The sequence below is a fragment of the Macrotis lagotis genome, chromosome 2, assembly GCF_037893015.1.
Source record: "Macrotis lagotis isolate mMagLag1 chromosome 2, bilby.v1.9.chrom.fasta, whole genome shotgun sequence".
Lineage (NCBI taxonomy): Eukaryota > Metazoa > Chordata > Mammalia > Peramelemorphia > Peramelidae > Macrotis > Macrotis lagotis.
This window is the reverse complement of record NC_133659.1, coordinates 324,767,320-324,779,892: the sequence shown is the minus strand read 5'-3', so window position 1 is coordinate 324,779,892 and position 12,573 is coordinate 324,767,320. Positions and strand designations below refer to the sequence as shown.

The 12,573-nt window shown below is 44.5% G+C and overlaps 1 protein-coding gene across 3 annotated transcripts in view; it reads right to left on the bottom strand.

The window, feature by feature from the left end:
- The window catches only part of RIC8B (RIC8 guanine nucleotide exchange factor B), an 87,463-nt gene that overhangs the window by 41,572 nt on the left and 33,318 nt on the right, over window positions 1–12,573 (bottom strand). For all 3 annotated transcript variants that reach the window (XM_074226768.1, XM_074226767.1, XM_074226766.1), the window contains exon 3: window positions 8,135–8,743. In XM_074226768.1, the coding sequence (XP_074082869.1) occupies window positions 8,135–8,743 (609 nt within the window). The remainder of the gene's footprint in view (window positions 1–8,134; window positions 8,744–12,573) is intronic.

The following is a 12,573-nucleotide window of genomic DNA, read 5'->3' as shown; positions in this document are numbered from 1 at the left end:
ACACACACACACACACACACACACACACACACCTGAGTCACTGGTGTCAACATGACCTCGGTGAAGCCTCGGTGAAGAGTTCAAGGCGGACAGGATAAATACAACCAGGCAAGATGGTTCTCCTAGAAATGACTAAGACTTCCTTTTGGAGGAAGATTTTCTTTGGAGGAAAAATGACAGTCAAATTTTTAGGGAAAACAGGTTATGGTTACCATAGAAGGAGATCTCCAAACTTTGATTCACCTGCAGACAAAAGCTGGAAAACCAATCCCTAAAACCAAGAATCAAAATGAACTACTGCAACCAAACGCAACTGAACCTCCATTTTGTTTCTTTACTATCACCCCTATACAGTTGACTCCCTGATCTACATATGCTGTCCCAATCTCTCTTCTAAACTCTGGGCTCACATAACCATTTGCCTAAAACACTTCTCAAAATGGATGTCTTATTATCATTTCAAACTCAACACAACCAAAACAGAATCAATATTGTAACTTCCAAATCCACCCCCTCTTCTCAGCTTTTGTCAGAGAGAAATGGAGAGGAGAGGAGAGGGAAGGGAAGGGGGGGGAGGAGAGGAAGGGAGGAAGACAGACAGACAGACAGACAGACAGACACACACACACACACACACACACACACACACACACACGCCACACCAGTCCATTCTGCAGCCAAATTCAACCGCTTGTTGCTCCCACAGATGTGCTCTTCACTTCTCCTCCTTGCCTTTGTTGACACTGAAGCTTGTTTTGAGAATATACCCCATCACCCCATCTGTTGAACTCCTTCCTATCCATCCTCCAAAACCCAACCCAAATGTTGTCTCATCTCAACCAGGTAAGGGTCCTACCCAGAATTCACACATCATAAGGCTTGCAACTCACATCTACCTATGATGCAACATTTGGTATCCTGGTCATTCATCCTCATTATATTCCCCTTCCAGGAAAACTCTGTACCTAATGCCATGCAAATGGTAGGTGCCTAATAAATGTTATAAATATTTTTCCAAGTATTGATATGTCAACAATCAAAAGGATGTCAATACAGGAACTGCCCCTGACTTCCACCCCCACCCCACCAATATCAACAAAACAAAGGTCATTCATTCTAGAAGATTCCAACAAACTGGAAGACTTCACCTGTCAGTAAGTCTCCCCCCATCTCTTTGATATTTAAAGATCTAAGTTCAGTGTGTTCACCTTGCCCAACAAATCCCCATTCATAATAGATACCACTTCCACAGTTAGCATGCTAAAGTCTGCCATGTGCTGTTCAGAAGGCTGTCTCATTTGATCCTCACCACAACCTGGGAGGCACCCCAATTTTACCGATGAGGAAACTGAGGCTGAGAAGCCAAGTGACTTGCCCAGGGTGACTGAGTAGGGAAATGTCTGAGGCAGGACAGAGACCAAGGGCTTCTCATCCATACTCTGTCCTGCCAAGCTGCTGTCCATGAGGGGATGTAGGGGCATGCCAAGATGATGAAAAGGTAAACAAGTCTGGAGGCAGATTTGGAAGACAGATAATCTTGGGCTCAGCAGAAGCCTGGGTTTGATCCCTGACTTCCACCTTTCTCGGCTGCATCACAAGCAGATTAACCTTTCTGATCTTGGGCTCCTCAAGTACAAAGTAGGTGTGATGATGCTCATAGCACTCACCACCCAGTAATGCTGAGGATCAAACCAAAAGTATGCTGCCAACCTAAGAGAACTTCTGATACCAGCCCAGAGGCCAGCTTCAGGCTGTTCTTATGGGACATGGCCAGGATCTCCTGGGATCCTAGTCTGGCCCCCAGCACCATGCCACCTCTTAGAGAGCTCTTCCTACGCTGGCAATGACTCACATCTTGACAGCCCAGGAAGGTTGACCAAACGCTGCTGCTTTGCTTCCTGAGCCATCACCTTCTCCAGTTGTAAAACAGGGAAGTGAGACTGCAAAGTCCAGGGTGGGTGTCAGTATTGGCTGAGGATGAGCAGGAACTCACACCACTTCCCTTACGGCAATGAAATGAAAACTGGGTTCCCAATCCCACAAACACTCAATGTTTTTGTCTATCTCTAGAAGGAGCTCTTGGGCAGACCCTGCACCCCCTTCCCATCCCATCAGAATACAGACTACTCCTCTCAGGGGTTAGTTGACCTCTCCTTAATTCTTAGGAACAGGATAAATAAGCTAAAACCCAGTCACAGCCCCTCTCCTGAATTTAGCATAGGAAAAGTCATAGGAGAGGAAGACAAATGTCCAAGTTCTCTCCCACATCAACCCAATGTGCCCAGGACTGGGCTGGATTATGCTTGGCTGATTAGAATGTGAAGATGGAAAGTTAAAGCATGTTGGGGACAAATGATAAGGATGGTAGGACATAAACATTGCAGCCTGGCACTGGAAGCAACAAAGAAGGGAGACAAATCAAAAAGGGAAGGGGGAATGATGAGAAAGGTCTCTACTTATGGACACCAGAGTAACCATGAGCATTTCTCAACTTTTTCCAAAGACAAAATCATAAAGGATCCTCCTAAATAGGGTAGTTTTAAGTGCTCAAAGGGCAGTTAACTCATGTCATAACATGGCCCCAGGAGGTACAACACTCCACAGGGAGTAAGAAGAAGGGCTCTGCCAGCTGAGGGGAAAGGGCTGCCTAGAGATTTTCATCATCAACTTGGACTGGGGAAGAAACACACTCCCAAAATGAATAATAACAGCAGTTCACTCCAAGTCTAACTCAATGTCCACACAAAGAGGAGTGGGCAAGTGGCAAAGTAAGGGGATGCCAGCCAATGTGCTGGGTCCCAAGACAGTATGATAGCTTGAAGACAAAGCAGGGACTGTAAACTATTAGCCCAATGGGGCTCTGAGGGCACCACCAATGTGGTCAGCATCAATCATGATTGTAAGGATCAAAGAAACAGATAAGAATGCCCAGGGTTCTAAGCTGACCCTCCTGGAAATTATTGGGATGATCAGCTTGACATGGAAAATGATGGAGCAAGAAAAGCTCTTTCACATTCTGGTGTACAAAGAAGACAAGATCTCCAGAACAAATCTGAGATACCAAGTCCACCACCTATTGGAAAGGCAGTAGTGAAGCAGGAAAATCACGAGGATCCATGAAACGGCCCAAAGATGTGAGCAGTCTCATTATGCACCAGCACCAACTCCATCATAGCAAAATGGGGAAGATCTCACCAGTTCTCAAAAAGGACTTCTGACTTTTAATCTATTGATATTCAGGTCTAAGTCATACAACTGTGGTTTGTTGAAAAATTAACTATAGTCCTTCCATAGGCTACATTAGAGATGAAATGGAGGAGACAGAAATCTGAAGGAGGAAAGGTTGAGGAACTTCAGGTCATTGAAACTTCATTCAGTGTAATCAATCACTAGAAATTACACCTAATGATGAGAGAGATGATAAAAATGAAAGAAATCTTAAATGATTTTGAAAAAAGAGAAAGGAATATTTCAAATGGAATCCCCCAAAATTCTTTTAGAGTTTGACAACATGAACCCAACTAGAAGATAAGTTATTCCAAAGTAGAGTAATTTTAAAGCCAGTATTTCTACTCCTATCTGATCAAAGTTCACCACATGTAAGCACTCTCATACATATCAAGCAGCACTTCGGCTATCTTCCTGGCATGTGACTACTGGCCATATCTAAGAGCACTGGTCTTGGAGTCAGGAGGACAGGAGTTCGAATCTGACCTCAGACACTTGACACTTATTTAGGTGTACAACCATGGGCAAGTCACTTAACCCTGCTTGCTTCACATCAAGGGCCATCTCCAATCATCCTGATTCATATTTGCCCACTGGAAAGTGAGGCTGGTGACTTAGTACAGCTCCTCCCTCACTAAGAATCCAATTCATGTGCTTGTCATGGCATCACCTCCCTGATATCATGGTTTTCTTCAAGAAGGAAGGACAAGCATCACATCCCCTCTTCTTCCAAACAGAGACCAGTGCTCTAGCTGCCACCCAGGACTTGAAGTCCTAACTGGTGAGAGTGAACTATATTGAGACATCTTCAGGCCTAGCACAATGCATTCTGGCCATCCCCTGTCAAACCACAACATACAAACTACACCTCATCTCCCATTTAAAGCATATCACCAACATGATAATGTAAAAACGAGTATAAAATGTATTATTCAGGGATATAGACTAAAGCCATGGTGGCTCAGATTAGCCTTGAACTATTAGCATCTCTCTTTAACAGAACTTAGTTTGGCTTCCTAATGGAAGGAATTGGATCAGAACATTTTATTCACCATGTGACTTATACAGATGACATCAAACTATGTGACTGCACCAAATACAGATTAAACAGCTCTTTTACTCTCTCCCTAATGATATTTAAATGTCAATTAGACTTAATAAGCATAAAAATTCTGAATTTATGCCAAGTAAAGTTGAATTTATGCCCAAATTTGAATCTGAAGGTCACAGTGAACCAATGAATGAAGGGGATACCTACAAATACCCTGGATCTCTTCCAAGCAGAACACATCAAGAATAAAGCCATCAAGAAGTCTATGGTTGGGGGCAGCTAGGTGGCACAGTGAATAGAGCACCGGTCCTGGAGTCAGGAGAACCTAAGTTCAAATGTGACCACAGACACTTAATAATTACCTAGCTGTGTGACTTTGGACAAGTCACTGAACCCCATTGCCTCAAATAAATAAATGTTTTTTTAAAAAGTCTATGGCTGAACATGTTAGAAGATTTACTGGCATCCTGAAATCAAAGCTGAATGAGATGAATACATTTAAAGCAATTCATATCTAGGTAATAGTTGTCTTCATGTATATCTTTGGAATTATATGATAGGCCTGGAATGTATCATAACAAAAACTCCTATTATATATATATATATATATATATATATATCTATATATATATATATATATATATATATATATTTTTTTTTTAGTTTTTTTGCAAGGCAATGGGGTTCAGTGGCTTGCCCAAGGCCACAAAGCTAGGTAATTATTAAGTGTCTGAGATCGGATTTGAACCCAGGTACTCCTGACTCCAGGGCCGGTGCTTTATCCACTATGCCACCTAGCTGCCCCAAAAACTCCTATAATATTAAGAAAATACAGGGTGTATCACCCCAAGGAAGTTATAAAGAAGATTCATATGTTTACTTCTAAAAAGGAGGAAAATGAGTGAAAAGCATCTTCATGAAATATGAGGAGCTCCTTTGTGTTCTGATATCAAAAGAAGAAAGGCACCCAGAACAAATCAGAAATACCAAATATACTACCAACTGGAAATTCTTTGGAGCTGAGCAGACGCTAAAAATTCTACAGAAATACTTTTGGAACAAAGAGATAACCTTTCACAAGGCAACAATAAAGGTCCATCTTCATCCCATCATCTTGTGGGCACCTGGAGCTGTACAGTGATCCTAAAGAAGATGAACAAGGTGCAAACAAGAGCCCTATCTTATGAAGGAAGCCCTTCCTGGCTCTAACTGCCAACACCCTCCCTCTCAAACCACCTCCTATAGATTGGTATTTAATCATTTCATCTTCATGATATATCTGTTTGTCTAAGAGCTTGTCTTCCCCATTGAGATGGAAGCTTCTTGTGAAGAGCCATCATCTTGTTCTTTCCCTTTCTATCTTCACTGCATTGGTATAGCTTGAGAGGCAGTGCGGTGTGGTGGATGGAGTTCGCCTCAAAACCTAAAGGCTTGCCACCTAGGACCCAGCTCGTCTGGGTGGCCCTGGACAAGTCACTTCACCTCCCTCTGTGTTTCAGAGAAGGGGTCAGCCTGCTTTGGAATTCACAGGGTCAGCTGAACCCCAACAACTCCATCAAGTTCTCAATTCTGCTCTTGGTCCTGGGCCACATGGGCCCTCAGATGTCTCTAGGATGCACCTGCATGGCTCTTGGCAAACCCCAAGGGTCTTCCTGTTTTGCATGCTATGCTAAAACCCCAAGCTTATGACAACAGTCTCAGAGGGAACCTTGCAAAGAGAACTAACAACAGCAACAAAAAAAATCCCAAAATAAATGATGCAGAAGGAAAAATAACTATAGAAAGTCCCAAATACAGATGGACACTTCTCAATAGCTGTTTTCAAAGTGTAAACAAAGTGTGTGGATTTCCAGCCAAGGCTGACAGTTCTGGGATGCACCTTCTAATACATGACTGAAAAATGCAAATCTATTTGTGCTTTAAAATCCAGATAGCTACATACTCCAAGACATCCTCGAACTCCTTTCAAAAGGAGTCCATTGCTAGAAGCAGACCTCTAATCGTGGGCATGGGAACAAATGAGCAGAATTCCTAAAATCTGTTATGTGAAGAGCTAAGATGCCTCCTAGGATGGACTGCCCCACGTTATTTAGACCAAGACCCAAAGGGTCAAGCTCCAGGGGAAAGAGTGGGTGGAGTGAAGGAGAGGAAGAAGAGGAAAACTCAAATAATCTAATATCTATAATCTACTGAAGCAGAGCTGACCACTTAACATTTCCTACTTCCTAGTAATCTGGCTGGTATACTGTGAACCTTGGATCTCAGCCCTGGGTTGACCTGGGGTGATTGGTAGGATTTGGGAACATGAGAAGGAATCCTTGGCCCTTGAAGGAAAGGGGCAAGTTAGCACCCAAAGACCAGAGCAGAATTGAGAACACAACCATGCTTCTACCTAATGGCTGTGAATCAGACCAAGTGGCCAGCTTCTGTTGACCATGAAAGACTAACCTGACAAGGTCACCAATAGAGAGAGCAGAATAATCCATGAAATGCACAATCCACATCACTCTTCTGGAGACAAAAACTCATAGTCTGGAGAGGGGACTCGAAAGTCCTAGGGTCTGACTCTAAAATGGCCAAGACTCCTTCTGGAAGTGGCCCCTCCAAGGGGGAGTGCTGCAGCAGCCACCCCACTCCTAAACACGCTGAAACAGGAATGTAGGGAGACCTCAGTCCATCCTGCACCCCCTGCCACCGTGTTCCAGTTCTGGCAGCCCTGGCCTCCTTTACTGCACCAGCCTTCCATCCAGCCTCCCTGCCTCCAGTCTCCCCCACCCAGGATGGATATACCCTGCTGACTAAATGGTTTTCCTTAAACACTGATCCAACTGTGTTGCTTCTCTTCCCAGTGAACTCCAGTGACTTCCAGAATCAAAGATGAACTCTCCTGTATTTAAAGCCCTACACAACCTGGCCACCACCTTATTTCCCAACTTTACAAGACATTGTTCCCCCCAACAAACCCCCAAGATCCAGCCAACCCTGCCTTCTCCCTGCCCCTCACCATCTCCGGTCTCCATGCCTTTGCCCAGATCATGCCCTCCACCTGGAATGTCTACCCTCTTCTCCATTGCCTCACAGGAGGCAGCCAGGACCCTCTTCTACATGACTCCCCAAGAGTTAGTGCACCCCTTCACAAGCTAACTTATATGGAGCTCCACTGCCTATATCTGCACCCATTCGCTCAGTATGGTGATGTAGAGATGTAGAGGTACATGTAGGCCCTTTCCTTCCACTTGGACCCTCAGTACCTGGCAGAGACCAATACACAGCAGGGGCCTAATAATTGGCTTTTTTTTTTTTTTTAGTTTTTGCAAGGCAACGGGGTTAAGTGGCTTGCCCAAGGCCACACGGCTAGGTAATTATTAAGTGTCTGAGACCGGATTTGAACCCAGGTACTCCTGACTCCAAGGCCAGTGCTCTATTCACTGCACCACCTAGCCACCCCAATAATTGGCTTTTTAAGGCCACGTGGAGCTCCTTTCTCTGACGAGTCCCCATGGCCCCACTAGCCAAGCTCCCATGCATCACTGAGTTTGATGGATTCTGTCCTTCCAAATTCTCAGGAACTTTAGTTGTTGGGTTTTTTTTTAAGATAACATACCCTCGTCACTTCATAACTGAATCCTCAGCTTGGTGGGATTTTCAGTCCCTAATTTAATCACTTTCAAAAGACGCATGAGACCAACCACATTTAAAGGGAGAAAAGGCATGCCAGTAGCACCCTGACAGAACAAGTGGCACTGGGCAAGCTACCCCATGGGAGCAGTGCTTTACTGACAGAGACCCCAACCCTCTCTAGAGCTAGAAGCCAACTCTGGTCATGGAGTGTCGTGGACCCGAGTGGCGGCCTACCTCGCTGTGGACGTTCCAGCTGTCGACTGTGACGTTGAAGAGCGCCTTGAGGGCCTCTATGGCACAGTCCGTCTCCTGCGGGGACAGTGGTGGGCCATTGTGATCGATGGCTGCCTCGTACTCATCAGTCCACTTGATGCTGAAGGCGCTCTCCAGGGCCTGGGTGAGCAGCGGCAGCCCCTGGAGCTCGTAGCGCAGCTGGGACCGGATGTCAGTGTGCAGGAGCGACAGGAGGAAGAGTAGGCGGAGATCGAAGCACTTGATGTCGCTGATGACCCGCTGGTCCTTGCACTTGCGCAGCAAGTTACACAGCATGGCGGCCAGATTGAGTTCCAGGCTGAGCTTTTGGGCCATCTGGCTGTTGAACACTATGTTACACAGACATTTCAACGACTCCACGATGACCGGGAAATGCGACACCTCCTCCAGAGACGCCTCAGAATCGTCCAGCTTGGCAAGCCGCATCAGGATCTGCATGTTCTCCTTGGTGGTGACCGGAACAAGAACCTTTTTGTCTCGGGAAAGGATGCGGAGGGCTTCCAGGCAGGTTACTTGGCATGACGTCGTGATGTCTTTCTCAAGGAACTCAAATATCCCTTCGCAGAGTTTCTGAAAAAAAGAAGTGAGAGGGAACGAAAATCAGACCAGAATTTCAGACAATGGATTTTAAAATATCATTTTAACCTGTTGAAGGGCTCTTACTGTCAAAATCCCTGGTCACATATATGCTTTCAATTTATTTCAGATCCATTTTTTCTTTTTTTTTTTTTGTTTTTGGGGGTTAAATGACTTGCCTAGGGTCACCCAGCTAGTAAGTATCAGGTGTCTGAATCACAGTGATGTGACTTATCCAAAGTCACGGGGCAATAAGCATCTGGTATGGGATTTGAACCTGGGTCTCATCATTCCAGAGACAGTATTCAACATATTAGTACACAAAGCATGATGATTCTTGGCTGCATGAAAACATTTCCAGACTCAAGGGCTGCAGGAGCCCTGTATCCAATGCCCTCATCCTTACTAAGGAAAAATCTGGTATTCATAAACAGTAAGGATTTTTTTTCTTCTATTCCTATTTTCAAGAGAAACTTGGGAGTCCTTTCCTCTCTCTGCTACCACAGAAAACCATCTCTTTTAACTATCATCTTTGAAAAGATATGTTCAGCACTGTTTACTATTGAATAGATTTATTTAAATGAAAATAAAAATAAAACATATGCTTAACAGCACACCTATTATCTCTTTCTGCTCCAAGTTTTTTTTAAAAAAATTGTAAGTGCTATGTCCTCTCTGCCCACTTCAATGAAAAGATGACCAGACCAAGTGGCAAAGGCAGGAAACCTAATGGATGGCAATGCTCTTGAACAGGATGAAGACAAAAGGAAGAGATCAGAAAATATTAGTGACATTCACAAAAGTGATGGTCAAAGGCCAGGATGATCTCGGAGCACTCTCTACCAGCAGCCTCACAGAACTTAGCAAAGTATTCAACTTCAGAATCCCAGAGGTTGGCACCTTCTGGTCAAGAATTATGAACTCAACTGAAGAAACTTTTCCAAAAAAGTTTCACTTGAATCCTCTTGTCTAAAGCAGAGGCTCCTGACCTTTTAGTAGCAAAGATCTACTGTTGTCAATCACCTGGAGACTCCCCAGAAGTTAGAATCAGCAAGCACTGACAGTTCATCATGGAAGAGATCTCTATCTTACTTGGGATAGAGTTTGGATTCTGACTATTCTGTTTTCCTGAAGTCTAAACAGCATTATCGTTATCATTGCTTACTCTGTGCCAAGATCTTTACAACTATTAGTTCATTTGTTCCTCACAGGTAGATGCTATTACCATCCTCAATTTACAGATAAGAAAACTGAGGCAAACAAAGGTTAAGTGACTTGCCAAGGGTCACACAGCTAGTAAGTGTCTGAGATTGGATTTGAACTCAGGTCTTCAAACTCTGCAAGTGACCCATGAAACCTGATGAACCAGATGGGGAACCCTGGCCGACTTCTAAGCTAATAATGATAATAGTTCCTACCTGGTGATACATGCCTCATGCTTATGAGGCTGCTGGGGCACAACCCTTCGCAAGTCTCCTCACCTCTGACTGCCTCCATATAGTATTTTATTTCTGTTTACTCAATGAAATCAAAATAAGCTTATGAAGTAGGTTGCTATTTTATTATACCTATTTCATAGGTGAAAAAACTGAGACTTGTCCATCTGAGGCCTAGTCATTTGGCTCTACTCCATGGACTACCTCATCCAGGAGTTGGGGGTGAAGTGGGGGAATGGAGGCCTCACCCACATGAAACAAAACACTATAGAATCCAGTGAAAAATTGTACGATAAATCTAAAATATAGTGAATAGAACATTGACCCTGGAGTCAGGAGGACCTGAGTTCAAATCTGCCCTCAGATACTTAATAATTACCTGTGTGACTGTGGGTAAGCCACTTAACCCCACTGCCTTGCAAAAAGGAAAAATAAAACAAAATAAAAACCCCTAAAAATATGTCTTCCAGGATTGCAGAGAGGGGGCAAATCAAGCAGAAAAAAATGGAAACTGAGGGCTGAGGAGGATTAGAATTGGGATTGGGAGGGGAGGGGGACAGGAAGATCGAAGAAAAGTGGGCATTTCAGGCAGAGTCCAAAGAGGAGGCAGCCTCTGTGGATCCCTGCACTCATGTGATTGATAATCAGCTTGGACTAGCTCTGGTCACTCCTAGAGATGGGAGTATACTGTCTACACCAGTTTGGCTTAGGGCCTCACTAGCAACTCTTATTAGGTTCGAGTTTGTTACTGCTAAGTCTCAGAAAGTCGAAAAGTTAGGTGAAATCATTGTGTGGGGGGGGTGTCAAACAAAACCTGAGCTGTAGAAGGAATCACCCAAGGTTTCTGGCCTAGAAGATCCACAACCAATAAATGCAACCAATAATTGGTTACACAAACTGCCTCTGGAAGGGGGGACAGAGCCCTAGCTTGGATCCTGGTCATGCCACTTGCCATACCATCCTGGCCAAGTCACTGAACTTTCCCATGCCTCTTGATCTGTGAAATGGGCACAATGAGATGTCCACAACATTAGGCCCTCAGGGAATTATTAGCACTCCCCCTTGACTCCCTTCCTCCGGGCTTACAGAGAGGAAAACTTTATTAACTTAGGTAAAACCTGGTAAGAAAGGGAAACAGCTGCAAACCAGAAACATAAATCACTTATTTAGCTGGGTGATCTTGTGCCCATCGTTCTGTTCTCCCTTTCAAGGCCTGTTTAATCAATTGAAAAAAAATGAGGGAGTGGGACTGGATGAGGGGTCAAAGTAAGAGCTTAACAAAATAGTGTAAATCCCCTGATCTGATGGCAATGGGAACCTGAGTTGCTTTGAGCGACCTGTTCCTTCAGCCCCCAATAATGAGAACTAAGCCATGGGAACAATTTTCATCCATCTGTTTTGTTGTTGAGTCGTGTCCAACTTTTCGTGATCCCCTTTGGGGTTTTCTTGGCAAAGACAGTGGAGGGGTTGGCCATTTCCTTCTCCAGCTCCTTTTACAGATGAGGAAACTGAGGCAGCCAAGGTTCGGTGATTTGCCCAGGGTCACACCATGATTAAATGTATTAAATGTCTGAGGCCAGGTTGGGGCTCAGGAGAGCCTTGCTGGCTTCCAGACCAGGAGGAGCTCTATCCACTGCCCTTCTTACTCGCTGATCTGGGAGGGAAACCACATCCATGGGTTAAAGGATTCCCGCAGCCTCCAGACCTTCACCAGGGTCCCATGGCATCAGGCCATGGGTGAAGCGGATCTGGAAAAGGCAGTGTGAAGGCTATCTTTGCATAGCATCCCCTCATGATAACAAACATGATGTTCAGGATGCCATCCTAGAGGGGCACTACGGTCCTCTTCTATTATTCCTCCTCCTGCAACCCATGGGTAGCATTCTCCTGTCATAAGTAAATGAGCCTGAACCCGAGGTTGGTCCAGTCTTGGAGACAAGCTTCAGTATGTTGTTCTTGGAGCCAGAGCAGAATAAATGGAATAAAAAAGTTTAAATTCTAAGGAGTAATAGAAGTCCATGGCCTAAAGTGTTCAATTCTTTTTTTTGGGAGGGGGATTTTGCAAGGCAATGGGGTTAAGTGGCTTGCCCAAGGCCACATGGCTAGGTAATTATTAAGTGTCTGAGGCCGGATTGGAACTCAGGTACTCCTGACTCCAGGGCCGGTGCTTTATCTACTGCGCCACCTAGCCACCCCAAAAGTGTTCAATTCTTCACCAAGTTGAAATTTTAATTAATTTTTTTAGATTCCAGGTTGCTGACCTAGCCAGATCAGTTGCTTCAATCTAGAGCTGAAAGGACCTCATGGACTATCTTGTCCAAGCCCCTTGTTTTACAAATGACTATATCCAAAGGTTAGAAATGTCAGAGAAGTCAGGATAGGAAGATT